The sequence below is a fragment of the Micropterus salmoides genome, unplaced genomic scaffold, assembly GCF_014851395.1.
Source record: "Micropterus salmoides isolate LMB-PRFRI ecotype aquatic unplaced genomic scaffold, ASM1485139v1 Ms_hic_scaffold_14, whole genome shotgun sequence".
NCBI classification, from domain to species: domain Eukaryota; kingdom Metazoa; phylum Chordata; class Actinopteri; order Centrarchiformes; family Centrarchidae; genus Micropterus; species Micropterus salmoides.
Genome location: NW_024040485.1, coordinates 15,939,105 through 15,961,264, shown reverse-complemented (window position 1 = coordinate 15,961,264; position 22,160 = coordinate 15,939,105). Strand labels below are relative to the sequence as shown.

At 40.6% G+C, this 22,160-nt stretch overlaps 1 protein-coding gene across 1 annotated transcript in view; it reads left to right on the top strand.

The window, feature by feature from the left end:
- Positions 1 to 22,160, top strand: part of LOC119902074 (laminin subunit alpha-3-like) — a 61,722-nt gene that overhangs the window by 33,743 nt on the left and 5,819 nt on the right. The window contains 42 exon segments of the mRNA XM_038717978.1: positions 95 to 221; positions 512 to 660; positions 1,114 to 1,229; positions 1,446 to 1,657; positions 1,793 to 1,997; positions 4,888 to 5,032; positions 5,143 to 5,283; positions 5,973 to 6,134; positions 6,712 to 6,813; positions 6,898 to 6,981; positions 7,995 to 8,225; positions 11,054 to 11,167; positions 12,191 to 12,252; positions 12,254 to 12,307; positions 12,404 to 12,484; positions 12,627 to 12,727; positions 12,854 to 12,907; positions 13,007 to 13,158; positions 13,900 to 14,010; positions 14,113 to 14,224; positions 14,424 to 14,591; positions 14,759 to 14,955; positions 15,251 to 15,367; positions 15,685 to 15,839; positions 15,988 to 16,129; positions 16,248 to 16,347; positions 16,428 to 16,520; positions 16,523 to 16,543; positions 16,663 to 16,833; positions 16,971 to 17,122; positions 17,233 to 17,427; positions 17,516 to 17,664; positions 17,853 to 18,015; positions 18,119 to 18,246; positions 18,604 to 18,748; positions 18,858 to 18,953; positions 19,072 to 19,229; positions 19,327 to 19,444; positions 19,530 to 19,670; positions 19,770 to 19,900; positions 20,047 to 20,181; positions 20,372 to 20,492. Coding sequence (XP_038573906.1) covers positions 95 to 221; positions 512 to 660; positions 1,114 to 1,229; positions 1,446 to 1,657; positions 1,793 to 1,997; positions 4,888 to 5,032; positions 5,143 to 5,283; positions 5,973 to 6,134; positions 6,712 to 6,813; positions 6,898 to 6,981; positions 7,995 to 8,225; positions 11,054 to 11,167; positions 12,191 to 12,252; positions 12,254 to 12,307; positions 12,404 to 12,484; positions 12,627 to 12,727; positions 12,854 to 12,907; positions 13,007 to 13,158; positions 13,900 to 14,010; positions 14,113 to 14,224; positions 14,424 to 14,591; positions 14,759 to 14,955; positions 15,251 to 15,367; positions 15,685 to 15,839; positions 15,988 to 16,129; positions 16,248 to 16,347; positions 16,428 to 16,520; positions 16,523 to 16,543; positions 16,663 to 16,833; positions 16,971 to 17,122; positions 17,233 to 17,427; positions 17,516 to 17,664; positions 17,853 to 18,015; positions 18,119 to 18,246; positions 18,604 to 18,748; positions 18,858 to 18,953; positions 19,072 to 19,229; positions 19,327 to 19,444; positions 19,530 to 19,670; positions 19,770 to 19,900; positions 20,047 to 20,181; positions 20,372 to 20,492 — 5,511 coding nt within the window.

Sequence of the window (22,160 nt, the reverse complement as noted above, 5' to 3'; positions counted from 1 at the left end):
TGGGAGTTGGAGACATTCAATGAGTGCCGTCTGCCCTGACTTTAATTGATCACGACTGTTTGACGCTTAACATTCCTCCTCATTTTTTTTCCAGACAGAGATCAATTTCACTCCCAGGGTGCCCCTCCCGGGCAGGTACGTGGTTGTTGTCCATTATCACCAGCCTGAGCATACCTCCTTCCCGGTGGAGGTCCGTGTGGATGCTGGGCGTGAGTGGAAGGGTGAGTGATTTGAAGGAAGTGGTTGGCTTTCTCCTGTCTAATGAAATGAAATTAAGGGATCTATTGGCTCCCATTGGATATTAGCTCTATATATGTTGGTTACTCGGGCAGTGACTGGGAAAGTTATTCCTCCTTAAGAGCAGATTAAGTCCCTGGGCTCATGACAGGATGATCAAAGGCCTTGGACACACTTCCTTAAATGGCTTTAAAGGAGAGATGGATTATTGTGCAGCATGCTAGGGTTTCTTCCTCTTTCTCTACTTAACTTTGGCTCTCCTCTTCTCTTGCAGATTCAATAAATGCATCCTTCTGCCCTGCGGTCTCAGGCTGCCGGGAAGTTGTGATCGCTGATGGCCGCATTGCCCTTGACTTTGACCAGAATTCTTGGCAGCTGCCCACCATCTCTGTGGTCGTGCCACCTAGGAAGACACTTATTCTGGTCAGTGGTTTATGTGATAAGTTCACCCACTAGATTAAAAGAAAAGTAAATGATAGAAATATGGTTGGGAAAATCCAAGAAATTAATAAGATATACCTGTGCAAAGTCTTCAGGTTTGAGGAGTCTGCTTTTTTGCACTTGAGTTGTTCATGTTGAGTACTTGGCATGCTGAGTTCCTCTCTCCTTGTGTTAGCCCTATCCCCAACAACAACAATGAGGGGACTGTATTCTACCTGGCAGCCCCACACAGCTTTATAAAAGCTGAGCTTCCAACCAATGTAAGGCAGGGGCTTTTCTTGCCTGTTGTTCACCTGCTTCACTGTTCCTTCTTTAGATATAACTACACAGAAAAATGGCTAAAACACTTCAAATCCTCAGCTTATCTGTTTATCACGATATGCATCACACTGACAAATCTGTTTAATCGTGTTATACTTTGTATCCTTTGTATAGGATTATATTTTGCTGGTTCCAGATAGCAGTTATACCCCAGATCTCCTGAAAGAGAAGCTGCTGGATAAATCTGCAGATTTCATTCACCAATGTAGAGGAGAAGGTTTCTTTATTGAGTAGGTATCCACCATGTCTGTGAAATGCGCTGGACTCAAATCTATTTGAAATGGTACTTTAAACATTTAATCAGTTGTTTCAGCTCTTCTCTCTTGTAATCTGTGATATTATGTTTGAGTTTTGTTTTTATTTGGAAATGGTGCCCTCTAGCTGTGTTAATGGAGTACTGTACCACATCCATATTAAAAAAAACATAAATGTTTCTGCCCCCTCAGCCCGAGAACTTCTTCCCAGTTCTGCCGAGACTCTGCACGCTCACTTGTAGCAGCCTATAATGATGGAGCTCTGCCTTGCAACTGTGACAAGTCCGGCTCTACAGGGACCACTTGCGATCCGACTGGAGGACAGTGTCCCTGTAGGCAGCATGTCATCGGTCGACAATGCACAAAGTGTGCCACTGGATACTACGGTTTCCCCTACTGCAGGCGTGAGTAAATGGTTACTTCTGACTTCAACAGCCGGTTAAAGGTGTGAGAGCTTTCTGCTCTCTAACCTCTAGTTCATTTGAAATGCATTTGAAATCAATAGTCAACAAATGAAATCCCCTCTCTCCTCTGTGCAGCGTGTGAGTGTGGCCGACGACTCTGTGACGAGGTGACAGGACGATGTATCTGCCCTCCTCAGACCGTCAAACCAACCTGTGATGTGTGTCAGAGTCAGACTTTCAGCTATCACCCTTTGCTGGGCTGCGAGGGCTGTGAATGCTCTCCAAATGGCATCAGAGCAAACGCAGGGCTGGACTGTGACCGCACTACCGGACAGTGCAGGTAGGTGGAAACCTACTCCTTACAAGGCTGTGCGTGTATTAAGGCTGGAGGTATCTAAATGTTTGTAATTTTTTGTTTCCTGTGTATTATACAAACAGGAATGTAAAAACATGTATTGCCAGACTGAAAGCTAAATGTTATTAAAATGAAAATAAAAGTAACTCATTCAAACATAAAATACAGATTAAACAAGAGAGGACATTATTAAAAAAAAAATTCTAAAGGGTATAAAGATCAGCTAGTAAGAATATTTTGCACCTTGGAAGAACAATACTTAAAAAAAGAAAATCTGGTTGCTTAATCCATATCCATATCTATAAAACTCAGTAATACAGTTATTTACAGTTATTTAATAATATTTGTTAATTAACTATAAATGTACAGTTGTGTGTCACTTTATGATTAAAGTCACTCAGATCAGATGTATTATTGTATATTATTCTTAATTCTTATATGATTGTATGATGGTGTATGAGATTAAACAGTAGCCCATATAATGGTTGTCCCTCTCCAATACATCTTCTTTTTCATGCACACATTTTTGAGTGATGAAAAAGGGGTGGAATGTGAGGCCTACGGCCCCTAACAGTGAAAGTGAAACATGACACCAAACCACTTAAAGTGATTAATGAAGGGACTAGTTCGCAGTCCAGTCATGTTGATATATACAGTGGGTACGGAAAGTATTCAGACCCCTTTAAATTTTTCACTCTTTGTTTCATTGCAGCCATTTTCCAAAAATCAAAAAAGTTCATTTTATTTCTCAGTAATGTACACTCAGCACCCCATCTTGACAGAAAAAAACTGAAATGTAGAAATTTTTGCAAATTTATTAAAAAAGAAAACTGAAATATCACATGGTCATAAGTATTCAGACCCTTTGCTCAGTATTTAGTAGAAGCACCCTTTTGATCTAATACAGCCATGAGTCGTTTTTGGAAAGATGCAACAAGTTTTTCACATCTGGATTTGGGTATCCTCTGCCATTCCTCCTTGCAGATCCTCTCCAGTTCTGTCAGGTTGGATGGTAAACGTTGGTGGACAGCCATTTTCAGGTCTCTCCAGAGATGCTCAATTGGGTTTAAGTCAGGGCTCTGGCTGGGCCATTCAAGAACAGCCACGGAGTTGTTGTGAAGCCACTCCTTCGTTATTTTAGCGGTGTGCTTAGGGTCATTGTCTTGTTGGAAGGTAAACCTTCGGCCCAGTCTGAGGTCCAGAGCACTCTGGAAAAGGTTTTCGTCCAGGATATCCCTGTACTTGGCCGCATTCATCTTTCCCTCGATTGCAACCAGTCGTCCTGTCCCTGCAGCTGAAAAACACCCCCACAGCATGATGCTGCCACCACCATGCTTCACTGTAGAGACTGTATTGGACAGGTGATGAGCAGTGCCTGGTTTTCTCCACACATACCGCTTAGAATTAAGGCCAAAAAGTTCTATCTTGGTCTCATCAGACCAGAGGATCTTATTTATCACCATCTTGGAGTCCTTCAGGTGTTTTTTAGCAAACTCCATGCGGGCTTTCATGTGTCTTGCACTGAGGAGAGTCTTCCGTCGGGCCACTCTGCCATAAAGCCCGACTGGTGGATTGCTGCAGTGATGGTTGACTTACTACAACTTTCTCCCATCTCCCGACTGCATCTCTGGAGCTCAGCCACAGTGACCTTTGGGTTCTTCTTTAGCTCTCTCACCAAGGCTCTTCTCCCCCGATAGCTCAGTTTGGCCGGACGGCCAGCTCTAGGAAGGGTTCTGGTCGTCCCAAACGTCTTCCATATGAGGATTATGGAGGCCACTGTGCTCTTAGGAACCTTAAGTGCAGCAGAAATTTTTTTGTAATCTTGGCCAGATCTGTGCCTTGCCACAATTCTGTCTCTGAGCTCTTCAGGCAGTTCCTTTGACCTCATGATTCTCATTTGCTCTGACATGCACTGTGAGCTGTAAGGTCTTATATAGACAGGTGTGTGGCTTTCCTAATCAAGTCCAATCAGTATAATCAAACACAGCTGGACTCAAATGAAGGCGTAGAACCATCTCAAGGATGATCAGAAGAAATAGACAGCACCTGAGTTAAATATGAGTGTCACGGCAAAGGGTCTGAATACTTATGACCATGTGATATTTCAGTTTTCTTTTTAATAAATTTGCAAAAATTTCTACATTTCTGTTTTTTTCTGTCAAGATGGGGTGCTGAGTGTACATTACTGAGAAATAAAATGAACTTTTTTGATTTTTGGAAAATGGCTGCAATGAAACAAAGAGTGAAAAATTTAAAGGGGTCTGAATACTTTCCGTACCCACTGTAGGTTGTCTTTTCTGTCGTGCAATTTTACAGTCTCAAAATCAGCTTCCCCACTCAGTTGTTATCTCTGTTAAAACGATGCATGTACGAACAGCAGCATAAAGCTTCATACTGTACAGCAGTGGTTCTCAAAGTGGGGTCTGGGGATCCCCAGGGGTCCTTGAGAAGGTTCCAGAAGTCCCCAGCAAAAAGAGGAATAATTTATTTTCAATATCATTCCATCCATAACTAACGCAATGACCGGATGTATGACTGCTTTGGTCATTGGTTTCATAAACTTTCTTTAATAAAATAAATAAAAGCAAAAACCCTATCAGATGAAAAAATCTTATCATATAGGTGTCCGTGGTCTAATTTGTGTCAGTTTAGGGGTTCTTGATGCGAAAAAGTTTGAGAACCACTGCTGTACAGTAATGCATAAAATATGATTATACTGTATTTCCTTATTTACAAAAATATATTAATTTCAGTTGTATGCATGAATGTAGTTTGTTCCTTCCTTTTTCTAATATCTGACTTTATAAATGTATGAACCACATATGACGCATCAATACTATTACTAAAGATAATGTGTCTGTTAATTTTTATGTAGTTGTAAGCCTAGGATTGGGGGCCGGCAGTGTGACCGCTGTGCTGCAGGTTATTATCGCTTCCCTGACTGTATACCTTGTGACTGTAACCAAGGTGGTGTCACACCTGGCGTGTGCCACCCAGACACAGGGAGGTGTCTCTGCAAGGTGAGATAATTTCATCAAATTGCAGATTTTAAAAACTTTCTCTTATTCATTTTTTTTTTTTGTATTTCCTTGCTCTGACTTTCTCTCTGTTGTTGCTTGCGTGTTTGTAGAGAAATGTTGCTGGCATCAAGTGTGATACCTGTCGGGAAGGTTCCTTCTATTTTGACCCATCCAGCCCTCACGGCTGTACCAGCTGCTTCTGCTTCGGAGCGACTGACCAGTGTCAGAGCTCCAGCAAACGCAGGGGGAAGGTGTGTTTGTTTTTTGTGCCCCTGCATGTCTATGAATGCCTTTTGAAAAAGTTATGCCTGCAAAGCTTTCTGGCTGATAGCAGTTATGTGGTCTAGTCAAGTCAAGTCAAGTTTATTTATAAAGCACATTTAAAAACAGCCAGAGTTGACCAAAGTGCTGGACAAGTTATGCAGAAAAAGACGTAATAATTAAAAAAAAACAGAGAAAATAAAACAGGCCAGACAATTAATGGCATACAGCAAAACAACGCAGTTAGATACAAAATAGATAAATAAAGACACAAGCACAGGTGCCCCTAAACAGACTCAAACGCCAAAGAATAAAAATGTGTTTTAAGTCGAGACTTAAAAGTGTGGATGGTGGGGGATGATCTAATAATCAGGGGTAGATTATTCTCGGGGCCACCACTGAAAAGGCACGGTCACTCTTTGTTTTCATATGAGACTGTGGGATGGCTGAACAACGTCCTCTGTTTGATTAAAGCTGAACATGATGTTCAGGAAAACAAAGGATCTGGGTATATCCTTTGATTCAGTAACCTCTGTTTTCAAGTAAAACTAATTTGTTTGTAATATTATGTGTGTATATATGTACATTATAAGCCCATAGAGTCAGTCACTTCAAATGTGAATACAGTACAGTTTTAGGATGGATTTTTTCTTTAACCTCCAAATACTTCTGTTATTAGTTTGTTGAGATGCGGGTCTGGCGTTTGGAAAGCCCCGACCAGGAGCATGTTCCCTCTGTGCTGAACACTGCCAGTAACACGGTGGTGGCAGACATCCAGGAGCTTCCTCCTACAGTTCAAACTCTACACTGGGTGGCACCATGGTCGTACCTGGGAGACAGGGTGAGTCTTGGACATAAAAACAGATACAATATTTCAATTTTATAGTTATTTTATTGAATCAAGCCAAAATAAAAGGCAATATTGAAAGAATATTCTAATTTTAATAGCTTTAATAGCTCACTCATCTGGAAACGTAAAAATAATATTAAAGTTAAAATTCTAGCAACTTTCTCTCAGTTTTGACTTCCTACTTCACTTACCATTGTGGCATGTGGGCCCAGTTTTTCAGTGCAGTTGTAGATTGTAATGGACATTTCACTTCAACTTCCTGTCACACCTTTCAGGTGTGTTTTCACTTTCAAATTCCGATAATTCAGTTGAACTGTTTTATACTTTTTTTGCTCTATCTTCTTTCACTTTCACTTAACTTATAACTCAATTTTAGAAATGTCACAGTATCCCTAAAATCTCAGTAATTAGATTGCTAGCTGAATTGCTATCATAACTGATAGAAATCATGACCTCATCTATTACTTCCTAGACCCACATTCTTCTTTAAGATAATTTCTGTATTCCAGTGGTCTCTGCAGTCCTTTAAGAGAAGCTGACAGATATTTGGGATATCTCTTTCTCTTAGGTTTCATCTTATGGTGGTTTCCTCACCTACCAGTCCAAATCCTTTGGTATTCCCAGTGAGGGGATGACTCTCATGGACAGAACACCTGATGTTGTGCTGAATGTGCGTAGTACAACTTCTTTCTTCGCTCTTAGACCTTTCACTTTTTTAAACAGCTTATTTATCCATCTCATTATTTCCTCCTAGGGTCGGAATATGACCCTGATCCACATGGCTTCACAAGTCCCATTTCCAGACAGGCTGTATCAGGGCAGAGTCCAGCTCTTGGAGGTAAAGTACACACCAGTTCTTCTAACTGACCAGATTCGATAGCACCACCAGGTTGTGATTTCAAAGTAAACCCATGATGTGAAAGTGTTGGAAGTTATGATGTCATCCAAAATTCTTTGAATTTCTAAAAGCAGTTAATCTTCTGGGGTGTGTAAATGTGTTTTTAAAGGTGCCATAGAATACTAATTTTCAGGTTCATACTTGCACACTGCTTCAGCACCTGTTTTCACCCTCTGTCGGAACACTGCGTTTTAGCTTCTGTCTCTGAAGCCCCTCCCTGAAAGCACACTTCCTTCTGATTGGCCAACTTCCCAGAGCACAGCAGAGGGGTGGGGTCTAGCTGCACAGTGCATAATCAAGGCCTGCTATGAGAGACTAGGCCTCACTGATTACTGCTACACAACTTTACAACTTTATTCAGTGGTTTTGATGAAAAGGGTGTGAAACACTGGATCAGATTTGATTGAGAAAATAATGTCTGGTTTTGCCTCTGATGTACTCCGGCTGCTAAGCCCCCACTTTGGTGATTTACCACTTAATTTAGCTGCTAACTGCTGCTATCAGCAGCTGCTGCTAGATACTCAGTTAGTCGTGCAGCTAGCCATCCTATTGCTGATTCTGCCCCAAGCACTTTGAATTACCTTGTTGTTGAAATGTGCTATACAAATAAACTTGCCTTGCCCAATGAATGTTGGTGCTCCGGCAGTGTGTTGGTGTTTACACCTCTAATATTCGTACTGAAGCTCTGAGCTGCTGGTTCAGAACCAGCTGATAACAGCAGCTATAAGTGAATTGTTATCCTGATTATGATGCTAGAGGAGAGGTCAGGTCACCATGACCATTAGGATTCAGCCTCAGAGAACCATAAATATTCCTACCAAGTCTTGTCCTGCATCTAAGTGTTATGTACATCTCTTGTTTTAGATCATATCAAATCTAATGAAATATGACTTTTGAATATGGCCTGTAAAGATTTCTTATTAGTCACAAAATAACCGATATGTTGTCTGCAGGGAAACTGGCGCCATGCTGTCACAAACAGGCCTGTCTCCAGAGAGGAACTAATGATGGTCCTAGCCAGTTTGGTTGGCTTGAGGATCCGAGCCTTGTATTTTACTCAGACCCAGCGACTCAGCTTAGGGGAGGTGGGCCTGGAGGGGACGACTAGCACAGGGACTGGTGGTCCTGGAAACACTGTGGAAGATTGTTCCTGCCCCCCTCAGTACACCGGAGAATCCTGTGAGGTGAGTTTAAAGGCCATCAGATATCTCTCAATACTGCTAGTCTTTATTTTTACTTGAATGAAAAGAAGGTGTAAAGGCGTGTTGATAAATGTTACAAGATTCTATGATTATTCACTATAACCAGTGTGCATTTTTATCATCAAATAATAGTCTGTATCAAACTTGGTTAAGAACACAACACACATGAAAAAATAAGCTCATATTTAAAACAAATAAGTGTAGCTTCATTAAAAGCTTTGCATGTAAATTTATCCTGTCTTGGGTGTGGACAAAAACTTGGAAGGAATCCGGCCTCATTGACATACTGAAAAAAGTACATCCACATAGGTGTATAGACAAACTAGAAAAATATGGCGACAGGTTGGACTAATCAGGATCATTTTGTCAGATCTGAGAAGCAGTGGAGATAACAAGTAACAGGGCATCTTGTCATTTTTGAGGACCCGGACCTCGGACTCATATTTTTAGCGTGTCCTGACATGCCACGACCAAGTACCTCACCCTTGTTCCTAGAGGAAAAAATCGTCATCTGAGGAGCCTTGGGTGGAATGTACTGGAAAATACCAGTCGGAGAGCTGCGCAGACAAATTGTGTAGCCCCAGGCTGGGATATGATGCACAATCACGCAGACATAATATTAGTGATTGTACAGCTATAATCACTGGCATGGCTACAGCTTACAGAAACATAGTACAAACAACCATGATGTGGTTGCTAAGGGTTTTTCAAAGCTTGAATTCCTTTTATCTTGGGAATGGTGCTGACTTGACTGAGTGTGTTTGTGCTTCTCAAATCTGATTTGTATACACGTAGTTGCAACAGTTAAAGTTAAATTTAAATTAAAAATGAGAATAGAGCAACCACTAACTAAAAAGGAGTTTTTTACGTAACCAGGAGCATTTATTAGTGGAGAGAAACAGTAAGAAAACTTCCGTCTTTGTGGGAGTGCCACAGACGTGGTTCCCTACCTGTGTGTGCGTGAGCCATCGTCTGATTATACGTGCCCAGAGGCGGTATGACAAGGTGCCTCGCCTTGACACGTGGGGTGTGGTACTTGGCAACACACTGTTACTCATAAACCTGAGTATGTTCTCCTGAGTGCACCTACAGTTTGTGTATGTGTCTCTAAATACACCCGGCACACCTAGTTTTGTCTGCTTGTGTGTTTGAGGAGTGTGATTCAGGTGTGAGTTTGTTGTCTGAGGATGTCTCACTTTCCTCTCAGTCACATACCCTTGCACAAACGTTATAAACACACACACACACACACACACACACACAATATTACAGAATATTAAGACACTGTTGAGTGTTTTATTTGCTTTATCACCACAACCCTGCAGCTTAAATTAAACACAGCTGCATTTACAATAGTGTGTGTGCATGCTCGTGCACGCACCCACATTTTACTGTCTGAATATGTCTCAAGCAATTCTGTGTATGTGTGTGTGTGTGTGTGTGTGTGTGTGTGTGTGTGTGTGTGCGAGAGAGGCAGAAAAGGTGAGAGAGAATGCATGTACACACTTGCAATGTGTGTGCTTGTTCGCCTGCACATACTCATGCTCATCTGCAAGACTGACTCAGGTAGGAGATGGGGCGTGTCCTCTTTGTATTTGTGTTTAAGAGGCTGAGGCAGGGGAGAGTGGAGTGTTATTTCACACAGACTAAACGCTAGGAATGTCCGATACGCGTATGGATAGACGGCGGTGTACGGGGGGTTTGTTTCAGACCCTGCTATGCTGGACTTTGATTGGACTTTGCTGCGCTGGCCACAGGCCCTACGAAAGAGGGGAGCGACCCCGCTACACCAGGCATCATGACAGATGGACTCAGGGAACTCAGCGGATAGAGTATCCATCAGTGAATGACGAAGGTACCCAGGTGGTACGCTACCCCTCGGTATATGACAGAGGACAGGCAGTTCACTATCCCTCTGTTAATGACAGTGCCAGTTCTCAGATTCAGGTAAAAATCTGTGAAGACGTGATGTATCTTGTTGTTGAAGGGATGTTGTTTTACCCTAGCTGTAGGTTACACTTCTCAACGTCTCAGGTGTGGATTGCTGGAGACTGTTATCTCTGAAAGCAAAGGGCATGTTTTGGCTCATTGCTGTTAATTGTTAATGGCGCTTAATCCAGGTCAAGTTCACTGTTGTGTGCTCTGCAAATTCTCTTGCTCTATGACACAACAAGCAGTGCTATCTGGGAGAGTAGCTCTGTCTGAATCTCTGCTATGTAAAACAGATTAAACATAAAATAAAAGGAATGTCATGTTTACAGTTTTAGTGTCTGCTAAACTGCAGCAATATTGTGATTTTTCTTTTTACATGATATCATTCAAGGTTGGGCAATATTATGATGTATTATAGATATAATGTGTCAGCAGTTAGAGACTTACGATATTAACATTCTTATTAATTGTAGTTACAGTTAATGTTGCAAATCATTGAACAGGACTGCTTTTTACCAATTGTTTACTGAGTTTTTACATCATTGTGATGAGCGACCTTTGTTCATTTTGGTATTTAACCCACTGGATTTTCCAACAGACACTCCTGTCTGGTTATTTAATCTATGAAATGTTTTTCAATAAAATTTCCAGATAATATACTAATTTCATACTGATAATTTCATTTCATATCATGATATATATTAATATTGTGATATAAAAATAACATGATAGCAGATTTTAGTAGATTGCCTACTCCTAGTGTCATAATTGTTCTAATAACATAAAGTTTCTTTTGAAACAGTGGTATGCCTGGTTATATGAGTTATACTTGTAAGCAGTAATTTCATGTCTTTATTTATTTTTTATTTTTTTTACAGAAATGTGCTCCTGGTTACTACAGAGATGGCAGTGGGCCTTACCTGGGCCGCTGTGTGCCCTGTGAGTGCAACGGTCTGTCTGATGAGTGTGAAGAAAGGACAGGGAGGTGCCTGGTAAGGAACACACTCAACCCTTAACCTTTATAATGGCTTCATGACTACAGGTACACAGTAGACATCCACCCACACATAAAAACAAAAAGTGGTTACTTCAGCCCAGCTGACTCCAGTGTGAGCCACAGTTTAGTCAGTCTAGACCTCTGACCATCATCTGAGGACCAATAGCTTTGTGTTCATCACCACTCCAGAATCATTATTTGATATGGCTTCCTGATTTCCTGTTACGGAGCCCCTCTAGTTCATTACTCTCCGTGATGGGAGGATGAGCCTTTACGCAAGACTGGGCCTGTGTGTGCAACGTAAACATGGATCCACACCCTAGCGGCTCAAAGCCAAATGGACACAAATTTCAGCGTAAATTGTAACTCAGCGCTGAGTGCATCAAACAAACTTTTTGACTGATTGGCAGGGAAATGTCTTTTCTCTTGGCCCCCAGATGTCCTGCTTCAGTGTAATAAAAGAGACATGATGTCTGGTTGAGTTGGTACGGCATGTCCGTAGAAGGCTTGCTGCAGGCCACACTAGTACTTGAGTGTTGATTTTTTCACATTGTCTGGTTTTATGCTTCTTCACAACTTTCATTCCTCACATTTAGTTTGCAAGTGGTTTAAAGCAGCGGTTTTCCAAGTCTGAGACAGTGGGCTTCCCTTAAGACAAAGCTTGGAAATAGGTGCCTCCTCACACCCCGTTAGTTTACTTGCTTAGTTTTGCTCAGTTTGTGGATGCCTATGGGATCATGATTGAGTGATTTGATAACATAGACACTGAACAATTGAGCCAAAAGAGCCTAAAATTGGTGTTTAACGCAACTTCAGACTACACCAAATAGATAACAAAGGTCTGTCCTAAGTAGGGACAGGAAAGTAGGAAAAGCAGTAAAATTCTACACACTGAGGCTGTTCTATATGATGTCCTTTTGATTAATGTAATAACTAATGTTATACCCCCCCCCCCACACACACACACACACACACTTTCAAAACCTCCGGTTTAATGAATAGATTATGTCATTTTCAGAACTGTCAGTACAACACAGCTGGGGACAGATGTGAACGCTGCAAAGAAGGTTACTATGGGAACGGCTCAGAGGACATGCAAAGTTTGCCCGTGCCCATTCAGCGTGCTCACAAACAGGTGGGTGAAGAAAAAAAAACTAAACAGCTGTACTATAATTAAATTGAAATGTGTATTGAGTGAGAATGAAATCATGATCTCTCTGTCGATCTGCAGTTTTGCAATAGGTTGCCGAGAGGTGTTTGGAGACTTCCAGTGTATATGCAGAGCAGGCTACACTGGAGACAGGTGTGAGAGGTGAGTGACTGTATGGACAAATAAGATTAACAGGCCAATTAATGATGTTGAAATACTGTGCAGAAACTGTGCAATTTGTAATACCGTAGGCTTATTTCTATTTTGCCACTTATTCTGTCTTACTTATTTCTCTTTCCATTAGGTGTGCTCCTGGTTACTATGGTCATCCACTAATATCAGGAGGAAGTTGTCGGCCCTGTAATTGCAATGGCAATGGTAACAACTGTGATCCCACGACTGGAGGTTAGATTGCATTTTGAGATAGTGCATGAATTCTGCTAAATTGTAGTTCAATTTACATACTGTTTATAAATTCCTATACCTCGTGAACTATTTTATTTTAATGTTCTTTTTTTACTCTTCCTCCAGTTTGCAAGAACACACTGGAGCCGGGCGACACAAACACAGATGAGCACTGCCAAGGTGAATTAACAAAACCAACTGAGGTCTGATGCTGTGACATGCAGTTTAGACTAAATTGAGTGTGCTCCTTTGCTAATCCAGTCCTCTTGTGTATTCCAGAGTGCGACAGTTGTGCCCAGACTTTGCTAAACGATCTGGAGAAGCTGGATAATGAGCTGGCAAGGATCAAAGCTCAGCTAGACAACGCCAGTGCCAGTGCATCCTCCCGGGACAGGCTGAAGAAGCTGGAGAAGGCCGTGTCAGACACCAAGGTAACATGCCAGTGTACTGTAAAGCTGATGATACACGGGGCAAATTTTTGAGCAATGTTGCTGGGCAATCTTGCTAGCGGCAAGTCCGACTATGTTTTGAACGGATAGCGGCGGTGAAGAGCGGGTGGTGGAGTGGTGGGGGAAGGGGATTACGGTAGTAATCTTTACTCATTACCAATGACGACAATGTTGCCCTGCACGATTGCTCTAAAAGTTGCTCTGTGTATCATCAGCTTTACTCTGAAGGCTACAGATAGGGTTGAAGACAAGGTGAAGGGCACAGATATTTGAAAAAATAATAGATTCATTGTAGACACAAAAGTCAAGAAATGATGCCAAGTCCGGATGAATGCTGACCGCTTCCTGTGCATACACACTCACACATACACACAAACAGCATGGTCCAGGATGGGTGTGCTTGTTCAAACATTTGAGATTCCTGCTGATAAGCAATCTCAGTGAATTTTATCCCATAGCCGGTGTGTCGACTCGAGTTAGGGACCACACCACTGGATGCCAATGTTTGTCCGACTGACTTGTCATTTCTCATTCTCTCATAATCTCAGTGTTACATCCACTTTGTATGAGTGTGCATCCTTTGTGCATTCATGAGACACACGTGAATAATTCCCACAGTACAATCTTAACAGGCCCCATCAGCCTCAAGCTTCAGTTCACCCTTTACAACATCTGCCTTTATGCATCTTAATTTACATTTCTGCTGCTGTGCTTTTTTTGCAGATTCTTGTCAACAAATTCAACTCCGCCATCAACACCCAAAGGTCCAGAGTCACCCAGCTGGAAGAGGACACAATCACTCTCTCAGATGACATCAGCTCCCTCAAAGACAAGGTAGTATGCTGGAGACCTTGCATTTCTTAAAATATCAGCATGCAATAATAATTGTGCAAATTGTGTGTAAATGTCATTTGTTGGTATGCGTTTTTTATTTAGGCAGATAAGAGGGCTGCTGATGCTTACAAAGCAGTGGCAGATGTTGGGAAAACCCACAAGAGGGCTAAAGATCTGCACTCAGAGATTCAAAACCTTCTCAAGAAAATCCAAGGTAAAGCCAAAATTTTGTCAGCTCTGTCTTTTCTGTCTTAATGTCTTGTTTTTAAATTTCTTTTAAACTCCTTTTTTCTTTCTGAATTTATATTTGGTTCATCTGCATATATAGATTATATATAGGTAATTTAATAGTCTCCAATAAAATATATTTAATGGCACTGAGTGTGTGTGTTTTTGTTTGTGTGTGTGTAAAGCTCTGCTGGAACAACTGAAGGAGTCAGGCACCAGAGGTGATACGGTGCCCAATAAAAACCTGGCTAAAATGCTAGAAGATGCTCAGCGCATGGTGAAGGAGATGGAGAATAGGAACTTCACCCCTCAGAAGACAGCTGCTGAGAAAGAAAGAGACAATGCAGAGAAACGTACGATACCTAGTCTACACTTCAGTCAGTCATTAGAATCTTGCGTGTGGGGAGCAAACCCCTCCAGAATTGCTTGATTAAAGAATTGGTCTGGTTGTATAATGTTGATTGGAGACTGCAGATTGGTCAATAACATTTCCATTCACTTATTCTATTCAATTTTCTAGTGCTAGACTACATCAAGGCTAATGTAAGTATGCAGTGTGACCAGAATGAGGCTGCAGCAGAGAAGATTCGGGGCCTTCTGAAGGATTACGAGGCCAAGCTGAAGGAACTGGACGAGGCTTTGAAGGAGGCGGTGGACTTTGTGAAAAAAGCCAACGCCCAGAACGGACTGAATGCACAGGCACTGGCAGATCTGCAGGTATTAACTCACACACAGGCTTGTTGGTTAATGGTTAGTAAGGAAAAGAAATTCTAGTGAGGATCATATGTATACAAAAGGTTATGCATTTATTTTATTAAAAAAACAGCACATAAATGATGATTGGGGATGTAGAATACAATGCTTTACAAGATAAAAGTGTTAATTACATTTTTGTATGAAAGTTATAGTAAGGTATTATGTAAATGAAAGTAAAGAATGCCATGCATGTTAGTATTGCTATTCATAGTTGTTAGACAGTTGTACTCTAAATTGACACATGTGCTCCCTACAGAAACGTATTGAAGACTTAAAAAATGAGCGGGAAACTGTTGAGGACCAAATGGCCATGGCAGAAGATGAGCTGCAGAAAACAGAGGATTTAGTGAAAATGCTATCCGACAGTAAAACGGTATGCTTGACAAAATGTAGCCTGCATGTTCCTCAAATGTTCCCTGCGCTCCTCAAATGTTCCCTGCACTCAAAACTACACGCTTACATATCTTATATTTTGCCACTTCTTAGTATAAGCAAACACATTTAGACAGACTTTAGCTGAAAAAACTGCCTCATCTCTGATACCACCCAAGCAAGCTGCCAGGTCCTAACATGCCGTCTGCTCAGATAATGATCTGTGTTTTTTGCTCGCTGTGCTCTGAGGTGAGGTAAATGGCATTTCCTGCTGTTATGAATAGCTTGTACCCAATCGCCTGTCATTCACCTCTGTAGGATTATGAACAGCTGGCAGCACAACTGGATGGTGCCAAGACTGACTTGACCACGAAGGTGAATGAGATTACCAAGGCAGCAGCCAAGAAGGACATTGTGGAGGCTGCAGAGGAACATGCTAAGAACCTTGACAAGCTGGCAAGGGAACTTGAGGAGTAGGTCTTTTGTACATAAAATATTGACACACAATCTCATTGTACCTGAAGTCTAACAAGTGGAACATTGTCTGTTGTTTCCAATAAAGGATAGTCCGCTTTGTTTTCAAGATGTGTGTTTTGTGTCCCTTGTTATCCTGAATTGCAGTGCTGTAAAGAATGCAAGTGGACTGTCTGAGGTGCGTGGTGCCAAAGACGCTATTGATGCCTACAAGAACATCACAGATGCAATTAATGCTGCCGAGGCTGCAGCTAATGAGGCCAAAGATGCAGCGGACAACGCCTTGAACGTAAGCCACAGGCTTGATGCCTTAAGCGTGAAGTAACTGCACACTGTTCTTGGAATGATGTCAAAACTTTTGGAATAATGTTTCACTTTAACCAAATGTTGTTTTTTTCTTCCTGTAGAATGTAAAAAAACAGAAGCTGACACAAAGAGCAAAAGACCTGAAAGAGACTGGAGATGACCTAATGCAGAATGCAATGCAGGCACAGAAAGACCTCCAAGGTATTCAGCCCTACTATTAAACTGTTGTTTTAAAAAATGACCCAAAAGCTCAGTCACTAATCCATGCTTTTCTTTAACAGGCGCCACAGACAGCATTACTGATGTGAAGAAGCGCTTGGAGGACGCTGAAAAGAAGAAGAAAGCTCTTCAGAAAGACTTGCTTGATGCAAGAACAAATTAAATGGCATCAAGAGAGGTAGAACAAGTCATGACATTATATGATCAGCATGACTCTTTAACTGATTGTGCCTTAGTCTGTTGCCAGGGTTCATACTTCCTCTTCATCTCTCCTTATTGTTAATTTCTCCAAATTAGATGATATAAGTAATATGATTGATGAGGCCAAGAGGAAGGCAGCTGCAGCCAATGGCTCAGCAAGCGACACTATGGACAAACTGAATGCCATGAGAAAGGAAATTGACCAGATCAGTGTCACTCCTGGGAACTCCAACCTGAGCGGCGTGTTGGATGATTTGGACCAGTCAGGTGAGATTTTGAAAATTCTACTTTTGTACCTTATGGTACAGAATAACCAGTTCTTATATATTAAACATTTAGGATTAAAGATGCTGCATTTTTTACGACTTACAGTTAGTTTTCTCCCTCTTACCTTATGCTTCCAGTGAAGAACTTGTTGAAAACCATCCCATCTCTGAATGATAAGATCTCAGAGGTAGAGAACCTGACCTCGGAGTTGTCCCCCATTAGCAACATATCTGAGAACATTAAGAAGATCAAAGAGCTCATTGAACAAGCCCGGGACGCAGCTAACAGGGTGAGGTCCCACTCTGTAAATCCATCCATAACCAAGCCCAAATCAGACCGACTTGTCTCCTATTTTTCCTCGATGGGTCTAATTTCCCTTTTTGTATGTCTTTTCTCCAGATTGTGATCCCGATGAAGTTCACAGGTAATGGCCATGTGGCGCTGCGTCCACCAAAGAATCTGGAGGATCTGAAGGCCTACACATCCCTGTCTCTTTCGCTGCAGAGACCTGCAGGTAGGGGAGATGGAAGACGCAGACGCAGACAGACCATAGATGATGGAGACATGTTTGTGTTGTACCTTGGCAGCAGAGATGTAAGTTGCTCCAAATGCATATGAATATTTTGATATAAAGATTTAGCTTGTGACTGTACACAAGGCATTAACAAACGGTGTCTTGTAGTCTTCTAAGAACTACATAGGTATGTTTCTGAGGGAGAATGTGCTGTACGGCGTGTACAAGCTCAATGGAGTCGAATACCAGATGAAAACGGGTTACATCACCACGTCTGCGTCTGAGCCGGCCAAGTTCGATAGAGTGGACCTGCGCAGGTAAACTGACAGCTTAATTATGTTGTCATTAACTTGTTTTCTGTTTTGTACAGAAAGTATAAATGCACATTTATGGCATTTTACTATACATGTCTGTATTTTAAAGTGAAAAGAGCAAGATGTGTAAAGAATGTGAATGATGTAAATGTGATGAAAAGATGGATATTTTTTTTCCTCTCACAAATTAGAATTTACCAAGATGCAACGATGATTCTCACCAAAGATATCACCTCAACCACACCCGAGGACCCAATTGAGAGCAGCAAGCAAGGAGAGGAGAGCAAGAACCTATTGGAACTCAATCCCAGTGATGTAGTCTTCTATGTTGGAGGTTACCCTGCCAACTTCACTGTAAGCGGCAAGGAAATAAGAATAGCAATACAGTTATTTTTTACAATAATTTTGAACTAGAATGAGTTTTAGTAATACTTTTCTCTGTTTTGCTTCTCCTCAGCCACCAGCTTCTCTCAAATACCCCATGTACAAGGGCTGCATTGAGTTCTCCTCTTTTAACGACAAAGTCGTCAGTCTATATAATTTCCAAAAGGCAGAGAAGATCAATTTGGAGACACCATGCAAGAGGTAGGTCCAAGTATGATTAGTGTTGAAAGTAACCAAACTCCTATTATTTTTTTAAACTATCAACATGCTTCTATGATTTTCTGTAATGACATTATTTCGGCAGCAAAAATCCCCAAAACAAAACAGGTAGTGTGTTGTATTGTATTACCATCTAGTATGACATTTTCTGACTCTACTGCTACTCCACCCCACCCCAGTTTTTCATGTTATCCCCATGAATGGCCAAAAATTTCCATCCCATCGCTCTTTGGGAGCTGCACAAAGATGTGACATAAAGATGAGCAAGATGAGATTCTGTAACCAGAATCTGAATTTTTATTTAATATTTTTTTCTGACTTTTCCTCTCCTCAATCCAGATATGTACCTCCAATGGATTCTGACTACTATGAAGGCACTGGATATGGCAAAGTGGTTATAGATAAACCATCTTCAAACCTCATCGTCACTATTACCGTCTTTACTCGTTCAGAAAACGGTTTGCTCTTTTACATCGGAAGCGAGGTAAATGTTTGTTCATATGGTTACTTTATAAATCTTACATTTGAATGCCATTTAGCAGAATTATATGTACAATTTACAATCATTTTATTTATCTATTTCCTCTTCATAGAACGATTACTTTACTGTGACGATGGAGAAGGGTGTAATTTTTCTACGTAGTAATTTGCTCGAAGCACCAGCTACAAATAACGGCAAAATATTCCCGGTGAGAGTCTTTTTTTTTTCTACAATCACTCTGGTTCTTCCTTGACAAGTACCATTACTCAACCAGATAACATTTGTAAATAAGTCATTCAACCACATCTTGCTACTCCTTTCTTTAGAAGGACGACTGGGCGGAAATCCTTATCATTAGTACGAGCAAGGGAGATATAAAAGTCCGGATGTCCCAAGTAGACGTGGCCTCAGCAAAAGCTACATACAGCAACAGTGACTTTAAAGAATTCTATATTGGTGGTGCCCCACAAGACTTGAGGGAAAGGTACATTTAATCAATTATCAATTTTGTGTTGTGAGTTTGGTGGTCAACCTTTTCCCACTTTATCGAGAATAACTTGATTTTCTGTTCTTCCTCGTAGAGATAACATCACTATACAACCATTCAAAGGATGTTTGAAGAATGTGAAGCTGAATCAAGCCTTTAAACCTGTTACTGAGCAAGTGGGCATCAGCAAAGGTTGTCCAAAGGAATCCTTGGTAGGACGTTAACCTCTCTGCATCCCAAAGCCACGTTTATGTGTTAGCTAATTAACTCATGTATAATATCAATGTTGTTGTCCAGGTTACTCGTAAAGCAGAGTTCAGCTTGGGGAGCTCCCTGTCCGCTGACCTCAAAGGCTTTAGTCTGGCTGCTGACGTTACTGTCTCCGTCGGATTCAAGAGCACAGAGAATGAGGGTCTCATTCTGCAGGACAAACAGCTGGTCAGTCCTTGCATTCGCTTTGAAATCTGATGCTTTAATTGTGACTTTTGAGATTGGATTTGTGTGAGGTAGAATTAAAATTTTTATTTTGTTTTCCAGGCTAATGGGATTGATGTTCAATTAGAAAATGGCTATGTGATTCTCAATTTCAACAACAAGATCTGGAAATCAAACAAACAATATCATGATGGCCAGTGGCATTATTTGACTGTAACCAAAAGAGCTGGAAGGTAAGAAACTAGTCTGTGGTTTGGTGCGATTATTATCATAATTTTTTTTAAATAATTCAAATATTAACTAACTCTGGCAAATACTTAATTACTGCTTGAATCTAAAGCTATTGTGAAAAAAATAACATGATGATTTTTCTGAACAGTGTTAAGCTGCTTATTGATGACGAAGACGTGGGTCAGGAGCAGAGTGGCAGCTCTTCCACACCTGACACGGGTGGCTCCCTTTACCTGGGAAGAGAGAAGTTCAAAGGCTGTGTTTCCAACCTCTACACAAGACGGTAATATTTCCTCACTCTCTCCTCCCTCCCTCTTTGCATGTCATAGCTACATACTTTTAAAATACCTCAGGATTTATGCAACTTACAGCTTTTATTATTATATTATTAATGTCACACAGTAATTGTTTGTGCACCAAATATCTATTTATTTTAATTTATAGTGCTAATATTGTATTTCTTCTGTTTGCAGGCCAGACAATCTGTATAAAGCTGAGGACTTCAGCAACTTCCAGGCTTCTGGAGATGTCTTGCTGGATATGTGTACTGCTAACAGTCCTCCTGAACTGATGTTGGACCGCTTCTCTAGGAAGGTGAGTGTTTGTCTTACATGCTGCCAGATGCTATAATTCACTTAAGTTACTTATTTTAGCAATCCTCCTAATATCGTTTTTGTAAAGAAGTGTAAAAGCCTGACATTTGGATTAAATAATTGAATTTTTTCCCCCAAAGCAAATCAACTTGGTTCTCTTTTCCTTGAATTAAGTGGCATTATTGTTTAACCAGTAGAGCAATCCATTTTATTTGAAGGTATAACTGTCAAAACTAGCATGTAAATCATGGTGAGTTAATGATTCATTTCACTCACTAGCAATAATTCATACCCACCTTTCTCTTTGGTAACTTTATTAAATTTGGACTGTGAACCTACTGTTTAATACTACTGGTGAATTAATAATCACACAGTGTTTATCCTCTGTTGACATTGTTTACATTATATTTTGCTGCCTTATTTCCAGAGATGAAGAAGGAGGAGCCCTAAGACCTGCTGATGCTGACAAGAATATAATGACATGAAAAACTGGCAGTGTTCACCACAATGTTCTGCTGCTCATGCACACGCCCATTTATCTGCAGTGTACTTAAATAAAAAAGTTGCATGAACATTCCAAATAATCAAAATAAGTATTAAATGTATTGTATCTCTGTCTATTCTATTTTTTGAAAAAGTCCAGTAATTACAAACAAAAACTTGTGAATAACAAGCTTGAAATCAAGTCATGTCTCTTTTCTTTCTTTCATGTAACTCAGTCATTTCTAAGAGTCATTCACAAGCACGTGCCCTCTAACTCACTTTTGTCACACTAAATGGAAGCACTCAAACACAAACATGCCTGATTATAAAATGATAGTAACTTCACTATAAGTTGATATCCAACATACACAGCAGGATCTGCATCTGAGTTTCTCAACATTATTTGGCCCATGACCCTGTTTTACCTGACAGAATTCAGGTGAATGTAATTATGGCATATTATTTTACTTACATACTTACTTGTATTCTACTTTTAATAACATTGGGAGATACAAATTATACATTTCAAATATATAATTATTTGAAATTAAAATGCATGTCAAATGGAAACTCTTTCTGTTGTGGGCCAGTAAAGCTCTTTGAGAGTGTGTATATTATACAGGGCTACACAAATAAACTTGACTTAACAACCAAATTTAAATTGATCAGTCTTCCATCTCTTGAAACTCCGAAAGGGATTCCAGCATTAAGGCTGAGAAACACTGATCTACATAACTATACATTAAGTAGCTAATGAGAAGTGTGGAAGCATGAAATGTTGGTATTGCACAGCTAAAATAGGCCTCACAATGAAATTACGTTGAGGCCTAGTATGTTCAGACACACTATCTTTTTACATTCTCAAAAGCATGATTATATAATTTCTTCAGCTCACTATACCTTGCATGCTCATTATAATTTACTAAGCTCTATGTTTTTTGATTTGGAGTTACCACTACCACAATCTATTCTCCAACAACCTCTGACCCACAATAAATTGCCTGAATAATGAACTCTCAGCTACTGCATGAGTTCATACAAGTGCAACAATCAGAAAGGAAAAATATAACCAAAGGAGTAACAAAAAGCCAAAATATAGTAGGTGCTGTGAAATTGATTAATGGGGTTCTCATACTGCATTATGCAATATCTTGTGTAAGCCGGCCCTCATCCATTATTTCTATAA